Source organism: Oryctolagus cuniculus, chromosome 6 (assembly GCF_051225735.1).
Source record: "Oryctolagus cuniculus isolate XC-2025 breed Fujian yellow rabbit chromosome 6, ASM5122573v1, whole genome shotgun sequence".
In the NCBI taxonomy this organism is placed as follows: Eukaryota; Metazoa; Chordata; class Mammalia; order Lagomorpha; family Leporidae; genus Oryctolagus; species Oryctolagus cuniculus.
This window is the reverse complement of record NC_142872.1, coordinates 91,070,763-91,085,237: the sequence shown is the minus strand read 5'-3', so window position 1 is coordinate 91,085,237 and position 14,475 is coordinate 91,070,763. Positions and strand designations below refer to the sequence as shown.

The window sequence follows — 14,475 nt, the reverse complement described above, 5'->3', positions numbered from 1 at the left end:
GTGGAAGAAAGGGCAGTGTTTCAGAAGGAGCACCATTAACAAAGGTATGAATGGACTGAATGTGAGAGCCACAGCAGCTGGCACTTCAGAGTGTATGCCACTCTGCCAGTCAGGGCAGTTGTACCATAGAAACTGATGGTGGGAGACTGATGACTTCATCACAAAGTTCACCAAGAGTTTCGCCCAGGACAGGTCTATGATTTGGAGAGGTTGAAATAAGAGCAATGGCCTGGGCCGGCGCCGCGGCTCACTAGGCTAATCCTCCACCTAGCGGCACCGGCACACCGGGTTCTAGTCCCGGTCAGGGCGCCGAATTGTGTCCCGGTTGCCCCTCTTCCAGGCCAGCTCTTTGCTGTGGCCTGGAAAGGCAGTGGAGGATGGCCCAAGTGCTTGGGCCCTGCACCCCATGGGAGACCATCCGAAGACCAGGAGAAGCACCTGGCTCCTGCCTTTGAATCAGCGTGGTGCGCCAGCTGCAGCAGCCATTGGAGGGTGAACCAACGGCAAAAAGGAAGACCTTTCTCTCTGTCTCTCTCTCTCTCTCACTATCTACTCTGCCTGTCCAAAAATAAAAAATAAAAAAATAAAACATTAAAAAAAAAGAGCAATGGCCTGGAAAGGCCAAAGATTAGAGGTTGCAGAGCAGTTTTGAAGCTTCCTAATGGTCTCTATACAGGAGGAGATAAAATTTTGCATGACAGAAAAAAGAAAACACAGAGGTCTTGGAATAGGGCTTAGTTAGAACACTTAATTCATGGGTATTAAAAAATTTGTTTTGAAGATCCTGGGTGTTTATCAATTGGACAACCAGGATAAGTCATTAACCTATCTTTATATTTTGTATATAATTCTGCTAAAAGCTACACCACAAGTTTGCTGTGCAAATACATGAATAGGACCAAAGTAGCCACAGACGATCATTAATCCATAAAAGATAACAGAAAGGTTTCCTCCTCCTTTGTTAGCACCACCTGCGGGACTTGCACCACTTCTGTCTTCGTCCTTGCGATGCTGCTCCGCCATCGCCTGTCTCACCTGTCCTGCTGTCTAGGGGGATTGTGTTCCTCTCAAGACCGCAAGTCTCTGTGTCTCCAGCCAAGGTCACAAAGCTTTGTGCAAGTAAGCCCTCCACAAAAACGCTGGAGCAAACAGGCTAAGGGAGATGAAGGAGGCAACAGCAGGGATCTGTCACAGTGCAGAGGGCACACTCCCAACTCTCTGCAGGGGGCAAGTAGAGTCCCTCCTTCCTCGGGCCACTGACTAAGGGATGAGGGAGATACCCAGGGGGTTCATGTCCAGCTCAGATGAGGAATCCCCCTCCTCCAGGTCTTCAGTGCTCATTCTTGAGAAATCCTAACACCGCCCTCCTCCTTTGGCCCATCTCCCTGCCCTAGAGTTGCAAGGGCGCCTTTTTCCACCAGCAGCCCGGCGGGACGCTGTGGCTGCTCTGGGCGGTGCGCGGGGGTGGCGGCGGGGGAGGGGAGGGCAGAACTTTATAATCCAGCCTCGGAGACCCGCGGGGCCACTGCTGTCGCCACTGCGGGCAGGACGGCTTCTCTGGCCCAGGACCAGCGGGCGCCTCCCACAGAAGCCGCCTTGCAGGCGCCGAGTATCGCTCGCGCCTCTCGCCAGGATACCCCGGGCTGCCTCCGCGGCCTCGCGCGCACCGCAGACATGGGCGGCTTGGAGTTGGAGCTGTTCAGCCTCCCCGGCCTGGTCCTCGCTACGGCCTTACTGCTGCTTGCCCTGTGCCTGCGCGGCCGGCGCACCAGGTAAGCGCCCCTGCCGCCGCGGCCACGCATGCGTCCTGGGCCCCGCGGCCGCGCGACCCAGATGGCGCAGGGAGTCCCCTCCATGATTTGCAGAGCAGACGCTCCGAACTTGCTGCGGGGCACTGGCGTCCTTTGGGAACGTGCGCGATAACAAAGGCTTCTTCCATCTCTTTCCCGTACTGACGCATACATATTGAAGCTCTGGGACGGGGTTTGATTTGCTGCTGCAGCCTACGTTCATAGAAGCCCTCAGTTTGCAGGATGCATTATGCATCAGGCAGACTTCAGCAAAGGTTTTTGTGCCTTTTAACTGTGAGTTGATGCTTTACTGTGGCCTGGAATTCATAGGGCACTTTGAGAGCGGACTTTTCTCAGGTTTCACTCAGTTAAAAGAGAAATGCTTCAGGAAAGTGGCAGTACACGATGTGAACAATAATGGTGCCGCTCCGTGCCTCAGTTTACCTCACTGTACCTCGTCTAGAAAAATAAATAACAGCACTTACTTCATGGGATTTCTGCGAGTCCAAAATGAGTTAATAGTGTTTTTTATGCATTTGTTTTATTGTTTTTAATCAGAGCAAAATAATTACTAAAAACACAAAGTGCTGTGTCGCTTTTTTGTCTGATTTTACACTTGATCTTAGCCAAAAGGCCGATAAGCAATTTTTTTTATCTGATTTTAAACATGGAAGTAAAACTAGAAGCTCGAGTAAAATGGTTCACTTTGAATTTACTTTATTCTGCCTTTCTTTCTGGGTCATTTTTGCATAGTGTTACATTCTAAATGGCTTTTTTTTAAAGGATTTAAGTACTTATTCGAAATGCAGAGAGAGAGAGAGAGAGATGTCTTCCATCAGCTGGTTTACTCCCTAAATGGCTGCAATAGCCAGGACTGGTCCAAGCTGAAGCTAGAAGTCAGGAACTGCATATGGATCTCCCAGGTGGGTGGCAGGGCATCAGATACTTGAGCTGTCTTCCACTGCTTCCTAGGAGCATTGGCAGAGAGCTGAATTGGAAGTGGAATAGGCATGACTCCAACTAGGGAACCATCACTGCCATAGGGAATGCAGTTGTCTCAAGGTGTGGATTAACTCTTGGCACCACAAGCCCGTTTCTTTTGATAGAGTTCAAAAGCAAAAGGATATGTTTTGTTGAGTGGTTACTGTTACTGTATGTATTTATATTCAAATATATAATATATATAATATGTTACATACATGTGTAAGTATATATAGGTGTATATGTGTGTGATACAAGTTGGTTCTCGATAGTTTTTGGGAAAGCGGCACCACTATCCTACATACAGTTTTCTGTGGATGTTTCTAGGAGGTCCACAGAAGACTGCTATAGATAGAAGCCTGTGCTTTCCTTCCTATGTGAGTGTTTAGAGACTTTTCTGGACTCTTCAGTGCCCTTGCCCACATTGTCTCCTTCAAAGGCCGTGTGTTGACTTTAGAGACTAAGATGAGGATCAGGACACTATTGCATCAGTGTTCTGTGATTCTATTTAGATTGCACCTCCTCTATTTGCAGTTATTGAGATGCACTTCTAGGTATGTCCTTAAGGAGAGGTACTAGACAAGAAGGTGATTTGTTTTATTTCCAATATACATGAAGGGCAGGTACAGCCTCCTTCTATATGTATGTACATATAAAATGATTGTACTGTATTTGTACACTTCCAACAGTAATACATGAGAATTTCAGTAGTTCTACATCCTCACCCATTCTTTCATAAGGTTAGTTTATTGGTTATAAGCCCTATTTTTCTGGATTCTGAGTTTCGTTTTCCATTAAGTGCTTATTTTGGTTTTTGCATGCAGATACATTTCTCACTGATCATCTTGAACTTTGGAAGCTTAGTTTTACCTCTATCAACTTGACTGGAAAGTTTGAGCTATTTATCAAGCTGTCTTCTTTGATGGTGCTGTGGTCTGAATATTTGTGTACCCCTCACATCTGTCTGTTGAAATCCTACCCTTGAAGATGATGCCTTAAGGCCCTCAAGACTAGGATTGGTATCCTTATAAAAGAGAACCCCGAGGATTCCCTTTCCACTTCTGGCATAGGAGCACACAGTGCAAAGATGGCCTTTTATGAACTAAGAAGCAACCCTCATCAGGCCTTAAATCTGCTGGTAACCTGTTCTTGGGCTTCCCAGCCATCACAAATGTGAGAGGTAAATTTCCATTGTTTACCAGCTACCTAGTCAATGGTTTGAATCTGAACTCCACCATCTCTTTCTCATTTTGTGACCCTGAACAGCATTATTTAATCTCTTTGAACAATGATGCATCAAACACTTCCTTGTACAAGACACCTACTGGATATCTGATATGAGGCAGTTGCTGTACCGAGACTATTCCTAAAGAACCAAGGCATCCAGAGGATTCTGCTCTTGTGTTGTTGCCTCATAGCCATTGATGCTCCAGTCAATTGTTAACTATAGGTGTCAAGTAGCCAAAAGGGGAATTCAAAAATATTTTCTATGAGTAGTTTTCAACCACTGGTAGGGTTACAGAATGTTCAAAGAATGTTTTCAGTTTGTGTCTATTTGCTTTTCTCCTGAATACTGCTGTCTCTATTTGCCTGCATTATTAGTTACCTCTTCAGCATGATAAAATCATTTTGGGTCATAGTAAATAATTTCTACTATCAGATGTGTTCAGGGCCCTACTGTCTGCCTGTTACTATTAGCAAGGAATTTTCTGTTATAGTGCTTTGAAAACTGGCCATGGTGAGGGACAAGTTTTTGTTTTGCTCTTTGCTTTAATTTGAAATTGTCAGGGATTCATACTTTGGTAAGGTATTTTAAAAAGAATTCATAAAATAAAGTCAAAACTATGTAAACTCAAGGATAGTTTTCTTTATTATTAGATTTCACAGATACAAGATTGTTCCATCAGATTGGTCTAAAGGTTTCTAAGCATTCACTCCCAGGTTTGGCATGGAGCTCTCTGTTGATTTGTGATAAGAAAACAGTTTCAGACTTGCAACTGTATGCATTACACTTTGAATAACACTGAGTTTTGCACTATTAGGCAACCCCATTTCTCTGAGCAAAATCTTGTGTGGGAAGAGTAGTGATCCTGTCCTGTGTGGATAATGTTATGAAATAAAGTGCAAAGTGCTGAAATATTCTGGTCAATCTGAATTTGAAGGCTTAGAAGACAGGTGTTTGCGTGTGAGGTTTGCTCAGCACTGACCAGAGACCCTTTTCTCCTGATTGCTATTAAGAAAAAAAAAATGGTATGAGTTTCCTTTCGCTTTTCATCCCTCTCTCCTAATACTTATGTTCCCATCCCCAAAATGTTGTGGTTAGAAACCAGCGAGATTAAAAGGGTGTTAAAATCCAATGACTATTTGTGTTGTATGATGGTAAGGTTATATATCTATTGAGTTGCTTTGAAATGTTCATTTGTTGACATCACTGGATCCCAAAAGTCACTTATTTCTGTTTTTAGTTACAGTCATCCTTTGGTATTTGGTGTTCAGAAGATTAGTTCCAGGACCTCCTGAGGATAATAAAATTTGAGGATGCTCAAGTCCCTCATATAATGTGGTGTGATATTTGATGTAACTTTTGCTCTCCTTCCTGAATGCTTTAAATCATCCTTCAATTACTTACAATGTAAATGTTATATTAATCATTGGGAAATAATGATAAGGAAAATCCTGTATGCATTTGTTATGGATGCACTAATTTTCTTGTGCATTTTTAAAAGGATTTATTTATTTATTTCAAAGTCAGAGTTACACAGAGAGAGGAGAGGGAAAAAGAGAGAGAGAGAGAGAGAGGGAGGGAGGGAGGTCTTCCATCCCCTGGTTCACTCCCCAACTGGCTGCAATGGCCAGACCTATGCTGATCCAAAGCCAGGAGCCCAGAGTCTCTTCCAGGTCTCCCACGCTGGTGCAGGGTCCCAAGGACTTGGCCCACTCTCTACTGCTTTCCCAGGCTATAGCGGAGAGCTGGATCAGAAGTGGAGCAGCCAGTAATCCTCCGCCTAGCGGCGCCGGCACACCGGGTTCTAGTCCCGGTTGGGGCACCGGATTGTGTCCCGGTTGCCCCTCTTCCAGGCCAGCTCTCTGCTGTGGCCAGGGAGTGCAGTGGAGGATGGCCCAGGTGCTTGGGCCCTGCACCCCATGGGAGACCAGGAAAAGCACCTGGCTCCTGGCTCCTGCCATCGGATCAGCGCGGTGTGCCGGCCGCAGCGCGCTGGCCGCGGCGGCCATTGGAGGGTGAACCAACGGCAAAGGAAGACCTTTTTCTCTGTCTCTCTCACTGTCCACTCTGCCTGTCAAAAAAAAAAAAAAAAAAAAAAAAAAGAAGAAGTGGAGCAGCCAGGACTCGAACTGGCGCTCATATAGTATGCTGGCACTGCAGGCAGTAGCTTTACCCACTATGCCACAGTGCCAGTCGCTTCCCATGAACCTGCAATTTTTTGATCTGCAGTTGGTTGAATCCATGGATGTGTATCATGCAGGATGGCTGGTTGTGCTCAATTACTACCAGACAAGAGCCACGGGACTCTAGATCCCTCACATTGTTACCCCTGCTTAGAGCATGAAAAGAACCAGGCTGGCTCCAACAATGCGTAAAGTTCTTGTTTCTTGCCCTTTTCCAATAAGAAAAGTAGTTCTGTACTCGAGTATGCTGAATTTGTCTTCAAAATGTTCATGGAAATGCACATTGTGGAAAGAGCTGTGTATGGACATCAAAATTGTTTGCGCATTGCTTGGCATGTAGTCAGTGGTCAGTAGAAATTTTTAGATCAAATGTGAGGGATATTAAAAATGCATGGGGGCTGGCGCCACGGCTCACTAGGCTAATCCTCCACCTAGCGGCGCCAGCACACTGGGTTCTAGTCCCAGTCGGGGCGCCGGATTCTGTCCCGGTTGCCCCTCTTCCAGGCCAGCTCTCTGCTGTGGCCAGGGAGTGCAGTGGAGGATGGCCCAAGTGCTTGGGCCCTGCACCCCATGGGAGACCAGGATAAGCACCTGGCTCCTGGCTTCGGATCAGCGCGGTGCACCGGCCACAGCGTGCTGGCCGCGGCGTCCATTGGAGGGTGAACCAACGGCAAAGGAAGACCTTTCTCTCTTTCTCTCTCTCTCTCTCTCACTGTCCACTCTGCCTGTAAAAAAAAAAAAAAAAAAAAAAAAAAAAGCATGGGAAAATCAGTGCATTCATAACAAACACGTACAGGATTTTTTCTTATCATTATTCCCAAAACAATGATTCAGTGATTCATATAACACATTGTACTAGGCATTAAAAGTAATTGAGGGATGATTTAAAGCATTCAGGAGGGAATGCAAAGGTTACATCCAATATACCCCATTCCCTCTACCCTAGACTGATAGCTCATTGTCAATTTTATGCCTCAACTTGAATGGATTACAGAAGGCCCAGATAGCTGATTAAACAATATTTCTGGGTGTATCTATGAGGATTTTTCTAGGACAGATGAGCATTTGAATCTGTAGATTGAGTGAAGAAAATTACCCTCCCTGAATCAGGTGGGCACCTTTCAGGGCTTGGCTAGAAACAAGAGAAGGAAGGGAGGATTTGTCCTCTCCCAAACTGCTTGAACTGGAACTTCAATCTTTTCCTGCTCTCAGCTCTTCTGGTACTCGGGCTGTCAGACTCAAACTGGAACCCATACTCCCAGCTCCCCAACACGCAGGCCTTGGAATTATGCCACTCTTTTCCTTGGGTCACCAACTTGGAGACAACTAATTATGAGATTTCTTAGCTTCCATGATCCATAGGGCTGTCTGTAAGCATGAGAGATTGGTTTCAGAATTCCCCTCACCTAGATAACACATATCTGGGGATGCTCAAGTCCACTTCAGTCAAGTGGTATAGTATTTGCATGCAACATATGCACATCCTCACCTGTACTTTCAAGCATCTTATAATACTTATAATACTTATAATTCTTATAATACCTGATACAATGAAAATAGTTGCTGTGCTGCATTGTTTAGGGCATAATGACAAGAAAAAGTCTGTGTTCAGTGCAGACACAATTTTCATTCCTGAATATTTTCTCTTTCTTTCTTTCTTTCTTTTTTTTTTTTTTTTTTTTTTGACAGGCAGAGTGGACAGTGAGAGAGAGAGAGACAGAGAGAAAGGTCTTCCTTTGCCGTTGGTTCACCCTCCAATGGCCGCCGCGGCCAGCGCACCGCGCTGATCCGATGGCAGGAGCCAGGTGCTTCTCCTGGTCTCCCATGCAGGTGCAGGGCCCAAGCACTTGGGCCATCTTCCACTGCACTCCTTGGCCACAGCAGAGAGCTGGCCTGGAAGAGGGGCAACCAGGACAGAATCCGGTGCCCTGACCGGGACTAGAACCTGGTGTGCTGGTGCCACAAGGCAGAGGATTAGTCTAGTGAGCCGCGGCGCCGGCTCATTCCTGAATATTTTCAATCCACCGTTGGTTGACTACATGGATGTGCTACCTGTGGATAGGGAGAGCTGACTGGATATACACACATGAGAGTTTTTTACTCCCAGGAGTTTGTGGAATATGAAAGGTGGGCTTGTTTGATGGAAAGAAATGTGAAAATCTTTCATGTGTTTTTCTTTTTCTTTTTTTTTTTTTAATCTTTTATTTAATGAATATAAATTTCCAAAGTACGACTCTCATGTGTTTTTCATAATATGCATACATGTGTATCATTTTTTCTGTTTCTCTGAAGAACCCTGACTAATACACTACACTTTCTCTGGAAAATAAGAGATGTTTTTGCATTGTTAACGAAAGAGTTTCTCGAAGTTAAGAGATTGGTGTGCTTTTTCAGATTAGGGGACAGAGAGCTCACCAGGCACGTCTGTGGCTTTTGGTTAAACCGCTCATCAGCTAGTGCCACACTTTCCCTTCCTAAGCCTAGAGTTTGAACTGGTTTTGTTCTGATTTGAGAAATATGGCTTGTGTTTTATTTTGCAACCTAAAAAAAGGAAAAACAATTCCTAAAAGAATATCCCTACCATATTCTAGTACAATATAAGAAGACTGAAAAAAGCATTTTATTGTTTATTTTGTGTGCTGGTCAAAGTGACCATTTGATGGATCATGGAGTGTTCAGTATTGCCAGTTGAATCAATATTGAGGGTTCCTCAATTCTGTAATCATATTCTGTTGGACAATCCCAGTTATCTCTTCAAATATATCATCTATTTGTCATAGCAGAGAATCAATTCATAAGTTATGTTAGATTAGCCTAAATATTTTTTTTTCTCTGTCAGAGTAAAATCTTGGAGTGCTTTCCAGTAATGTGGGGCCATATCTTCATCTGTTCAGGATGCTGTCACAATATACCATATACTGGGTTGCTGATAAATGACAAAAGTTCACTTCTTGTACCTCTTTAGGTTAAGTCCAAGATCAAGGCACCTGCAGACTCGGTGTCTGGTGAGAGCCCATTCCTCGTAGATAACTGTCCTCATGAGATCTTCACATGTGGAAGAGAAAAAGGAGATATCTTGGGCCTCTTTTGTAAGGACACTAATTCCATTCTTGAGTGGTCTGCCCATATGACTAATCAGCCCCCAAAGATTCCATCTCCTAATACCATCACTTTGGGGGTTAGGATTTCAATATAAGAATTTTGGGGGAATGCAAACATGTTGTAGACTATTGTTGGCAGTTTGTGAATGTGAAGCCATTGGTGTCACCATCTTTTCCAATATTGGGCCTTTCTTGCATAAATTATTGTTAGAAGAAGCAAACAGCATGGCTGTGAAACTAAAATGAATCTGGATCTAAAACTCAGTTCCACCCCAGGACAATGATTTCTTTCAACAGGAAGATGAGGGAAGAAGAAAATGAACAATGTCAGAGACCTACTATGTGGCAGGCTCTATGCCTATATATTTCTCATATATTATTTCACCTTTGTTCCCATTCAAGTTATAACTGTTTTAAAGCTTCAAGAGAAGAGAGTGAAACAAAATGAGATTGGTTAATTAGTTTGCCTAAAGTACAGCATGACTCAGGATTAAAACTGGATCTTGGGTTCTAGATCCATAAAGGCTGTAGTAGACAGAATACATCCCTCTCAATCCCAGAAATGCCCACATTTTAATCTTCAGAACCTGTGAATATGTTGGGTTTTATGGCAAAGGGCAATTAAGGTTGCAGAAGCAATAGAGATTTCTAATCAAGTTAATGGTAAACTAAGGGATTATATTGGATTATTTGGATGAGCCCAATGTAATGACAAGAGTCATAAAAACTGGAAGAGGGAGGCAGAAAAGGAGGTGACAGTGATATGATGTGAGAGAGACTTCACTTTGTACTGACTTTCAGCATAGTTGAAATAATCCATGATTAAAGAATGAGGACAGCCTGGAGACAATGAAGACAAAGAAGTAAATTCTGTTCTAGAGCCTCCAAAAAGAAACAATGTGAAGCCTGTTCTGCCAATACCACAATTTTAGCTCAGTGAAATGTGCTTTGATCTTCTGGCTTGCAGTGCTATAGGATAATAGGTTTGTATTACGTAAGTTGCTAAATTTCTGGCAATTTATAACAGCATTTGTAGAAAACTAACATGCTGTTTGCATTTAACATTGCTTCTTTTTTTGAAGTTATTTGAAAAGCAGAGACAGGATGTGGAGGGGGAAGAGAGCAACACATACACGCACACACAGAAAGAGAGAGAGAGAGAGAGAGAGAGAGAGAGAGAGAGAGAACTCCATTCTGGTATCCTATATGAATGGCAGGGATCTGAATACTTGGGCCATCTTCTGCTGCCTTCCTGGGAGAATTAGTAAGAAATTGGATCAGAAGCAAAGTAGCTTGGACTCAACCAGCACAAGGATATAGGATGCAAACACTGCAGAAGCAGTAGCTTAACCTGCTGCACTACAATGCTGGCCCCACAACACAGCTTTTTGCAAGAAGGTTCAAAGGGTGATAAAGGTTGGGCTTCGTCTGACCTTGATGGTTGCCCATAAGAAACAACATAGAAAGTGAATATTTTTAAATTCTCAGTACCTTCATTGCGATACTAAGACATAATAGGTTGAGACTTTTGGTCCCCAAACTTCACAGATAATTGTGGACTATGCATTGATGCCTCTCTTTATTATCCACCAATTTATGGGAAAGTTTTGTATGTCATGTATTTAGGAACTTCATGAATCTTTAACTTTTTTTGAAAATAAGACATAGACTATAGACCTTGAGACTCAGATACGATTTGGTTAGATTTTTCTAGCACTGACTTGGTGCAGAATTACTAATTGCTGCTTGCAGCATGGAGGAGAAAGCTGGGATGACTTTGAGTATTTGAAAGATCTAAGGGAATGGGAACTGTACTTCATTGATTTGCCAAAAATAATAAAGCAGATAGAGCCATCAGCTGTAGAGGAAAGATTAATAGCTTCTTACAGGAGAATTTTTCTGTGCTTTATCCAAAGTAAAATCCCATTGAAACTACTCCAGGTTACTGTTCTGTGAAAGGCAAAGGACAAAATTATAGAAGCTACTTTGCTGAATAAGAGAAGGTGACATCTATTATATCTTGCATTTTTATAGCTGAAGTGCTCATTTTTATGTTTTTTTTTTCAACAAAAGTATTTGGGATAGAATTTTTTTGGTCTATAGGAAATTGAGAAAGATTAATTAATTCTATAATTGCTTAATATAAAATTAATAGAAATTTAACAAAAGTGCAACCACAACAAGATTTAAATTCATTATCACTTCTCCTCATAACTTCATCTTCAGTAGTTGATTATAATGGGGAGGAAACCTTAGAAGCTTTCCTGAAGTTTTAGCACCTAGCACAGTATCTAGTCCTGAGTAAGCACTCAGTGAGTCCTTGTTAGAAGAAAGAAGCATGGATGAATTAATGAATGAGTGAATGAGTTTGGTGCAGTGATTCTTATCTTTTTTGAATATGACTATTTTAGTGCTGTAGATATTGATATCAAAATATACAGCCGCATAAAAATGACATCTGATAGCATATATTTCAAGTTTTCTACTTCTTTAACTAAAAATTGAGGATTTCTTAAGCAAGTGTCAACTATTATGAATAAATGGCAAATATATTGATGGGATGATTATGTTTGTAGAACCACAACAAAACAGAGTAGCTATAAAACAGATAACCCCTAAAATTCTTGATCCTGAAAAGTCCAGGGTGTAAAACTGCATATTATCAACTTTCAGGTGTAGAAGAAGCTGGATCTGTGTAACTATTTAGAGTCCACTCTGTAATATAGGCAAACACAAGGCTTTATTCAACAAATCAAGACCCCCTTGGAAAAGAACTGGACCTCTTTCTGGTAATCAAGTGATTTTTCCTTAAAACATTTGAAACAAATCATAGTAGAATTGGTGCTTATGAATCATTACAAAAACTAGGTTCTCTGTTTGAAAAATCACAGTTGTCCTAGTGAAAGCAAAGAACTATGAACACCCGAATCATTTTATCCGTGGAAGACAAATGCCTTATTGCTCCATCACATCCAGTGAGGGCTTAGTGTTCTGGTATTGTACTTCAATAATGCTGTTCCTTTGAGCTTGAATGTGACATGATTAGCTTATTTGGGTGATAGGTATCACCTTAAGGTTAGCTGTTTCAACACCATTGACCCATTTCTCTACTTGTGCATTAAGTATGTAGTACTATAGATTCATGTTTGACTTATAATAATGACACCCAAGTCTTCCAATCATTTCTTCTGGGCTGGATATAGGAACAAGTGCTTTAAAGTCATTATTATATTGAATTTTCCTGAGTCCCCTCCCACAGTAACATTCCTCATGCTTTAGAGGAAAAAGGGAAGTTTCATTTAAATAATGTTCCCAACAACATGCAGCTGGAATGTAGTATAGTTAAGGTTCAAACCCTCAATGTTTGACTTCAAGCTAAACCTCAACCTCTTAATCTTTTTTTCTTATTCCCTTTCACTAATCTTACAAAAATATTCTGACATATGCAGTTATTCTTTACAAACAGCTGAGACTTTTAAGAAGTAATGCAACATCTGAGCATTTCTAGTAGGCATTAACCAAGCTATGAATGTATGCATTTGAATTATGAAGAATATATCTCTAAGAATAAAGCTGTTTCTCTCTTGCACTAGACTGTGTGAAAGCCACACTTAAGGACAACTTGGGCAAATACCGCTTTTTTTCTTATGCCCTTTACTGGCTTTTGTACCCACTCACTTAGTGGCTCTACAGAGGAGTTGGGCTTCACTGTGTGCCCTGAGAATTCTGTGTTCAGCTGCAATGGTGAATAGGACAGGTGATGCCAGAACCTACTTGTGTCACCAGGATCATGGCGATGCAGATGGTCACAACTTAATTTTTCTGAAAATGTTTAGAATTGGATTCACAATCACTGTTTTTAGAAGAAAATTCAAGTTGAAGAAACCTACAACCAGAGAGGAAGGATAGTTTCATACTCTGAGAGTTTATTAAAGACATTTTAGTGTGTTTCTCATTTTAACAATCCTTCCTAAATGGATTATGCAAGCTGTTGTATATGTCATCATCACATCGACTATTGCACCTGGAGAAGCAGTACTAAATGTTGAATAAAGAAGTGCTACAGTTAAAATATTGTTTGTTGCAGCAAAGCATAGTGGTGCCTTTTATGATCTTTTTTTAATTTAATTTTTTTGACAGACAGAGTTAGACAGTGAGAGAGAGAGAGACAGAGAGAAAGGTCTTCCTTTTTCTGTAGGTTCATCCCAAGTGACCGCTACGGCTAGTGCGTTGCGGCCGGTGGGCTGCGCCTATCCGAAGCCAGGAGCCAGGTGCTTCCTCCTGGTCTCCCAGGTGGGTGCAGGGCCCAAGCACTTGGGCTATCCTCCACTGCTCTCCCGGGCCACAGCAGAGAGCTGGACTGGAAGAGGAGCAACTGGGACAGAATCTGGCGCCCCAACCAGGACTAGAACCCAGGGTGCTGGCGCCGTAGGCAGAGGATTAGCCTAGTGAGCCACGGCGCTGGCCCTTTTCTGTCTTTTGAATGTCTTCAGCTCTATAGTGAGTTGTTAATCTTATTTTGGATTTTGAATGACCTTTTTCACCTGGGCACTGTACTGTATACAGAATGCATAAATTTTCTCTTGAATTTCTTTGCAATAGTACATTCAACTTCTCTCACTGCACATACAGTGTATGTACATATATGTGCATATGTATGTATATGTATGGATATGTACCTATGTATAAATATGTGAGTGTATACATGTGTATCCATTTCAAACTAATTCTACCCTTTTTACTTATCAATGTGTTATATGGGATAGAAATCATGGGATAGAAAGATAAAAATATTCTTAGAACACAGGAAGTCATTGTCAACTGAAGAAGGGTAGAAACCTTTTTTTTTATTTGACAGATAGAGTTATAGACAGTGAGAGAGAGAGACAGAGAGAAAGGTCTTCCTTCCGTTGGATCACTCTCCAATTGGCCGCTATGGCTGGCACTGCGCCAATCCAAAGCCAAAAGCCAGGTGCTTCTTCCTGGTCTCCCATGTGGGTGCAGGGGCCCAACCACTTGGGCCATCCTCCACTGCCCTCCCAGGCCACAGCAGAGAGCTGGACTGGAAGAGGAACAACCGGGACTAGAACCTGGCACCCATATGGGATGCAGGTGCCGCAGGTGAAGGATTAACCAAGTGAGGCACAGCGCCAGCCCGGGGAAAGACTTTTGACCAAAGCATTTGTGACTTTCTG

General features: G+C 42.6%; 1 protein-coding gene across 1 annotated transcript in view; it reads left to right on the top strand.

The window, feature by feature from the left end:
- Positions 1-1,008: 1,008 nt before the first annotated feature.
- Positions 1,009-14,475, top strand: part of CYP7B1 (cytochrome P450 family 7 subfamily B member 1) — a 206,733-nt gene continuing 193,266 nt past the window's right edge. The window contains exons 1-2 of the mRNA XM_008255573.5: positions 1,009-1,100; positions 1,395-1,772. Coding sequence (XP_008253795.2) covers positions 1,009-1,100; positions 1,395-1,772 — 470 coding nt within the window. The remainder of the gene's footprint in view (positions 1,101-1,394; positions 1,773-14,475) is intronic.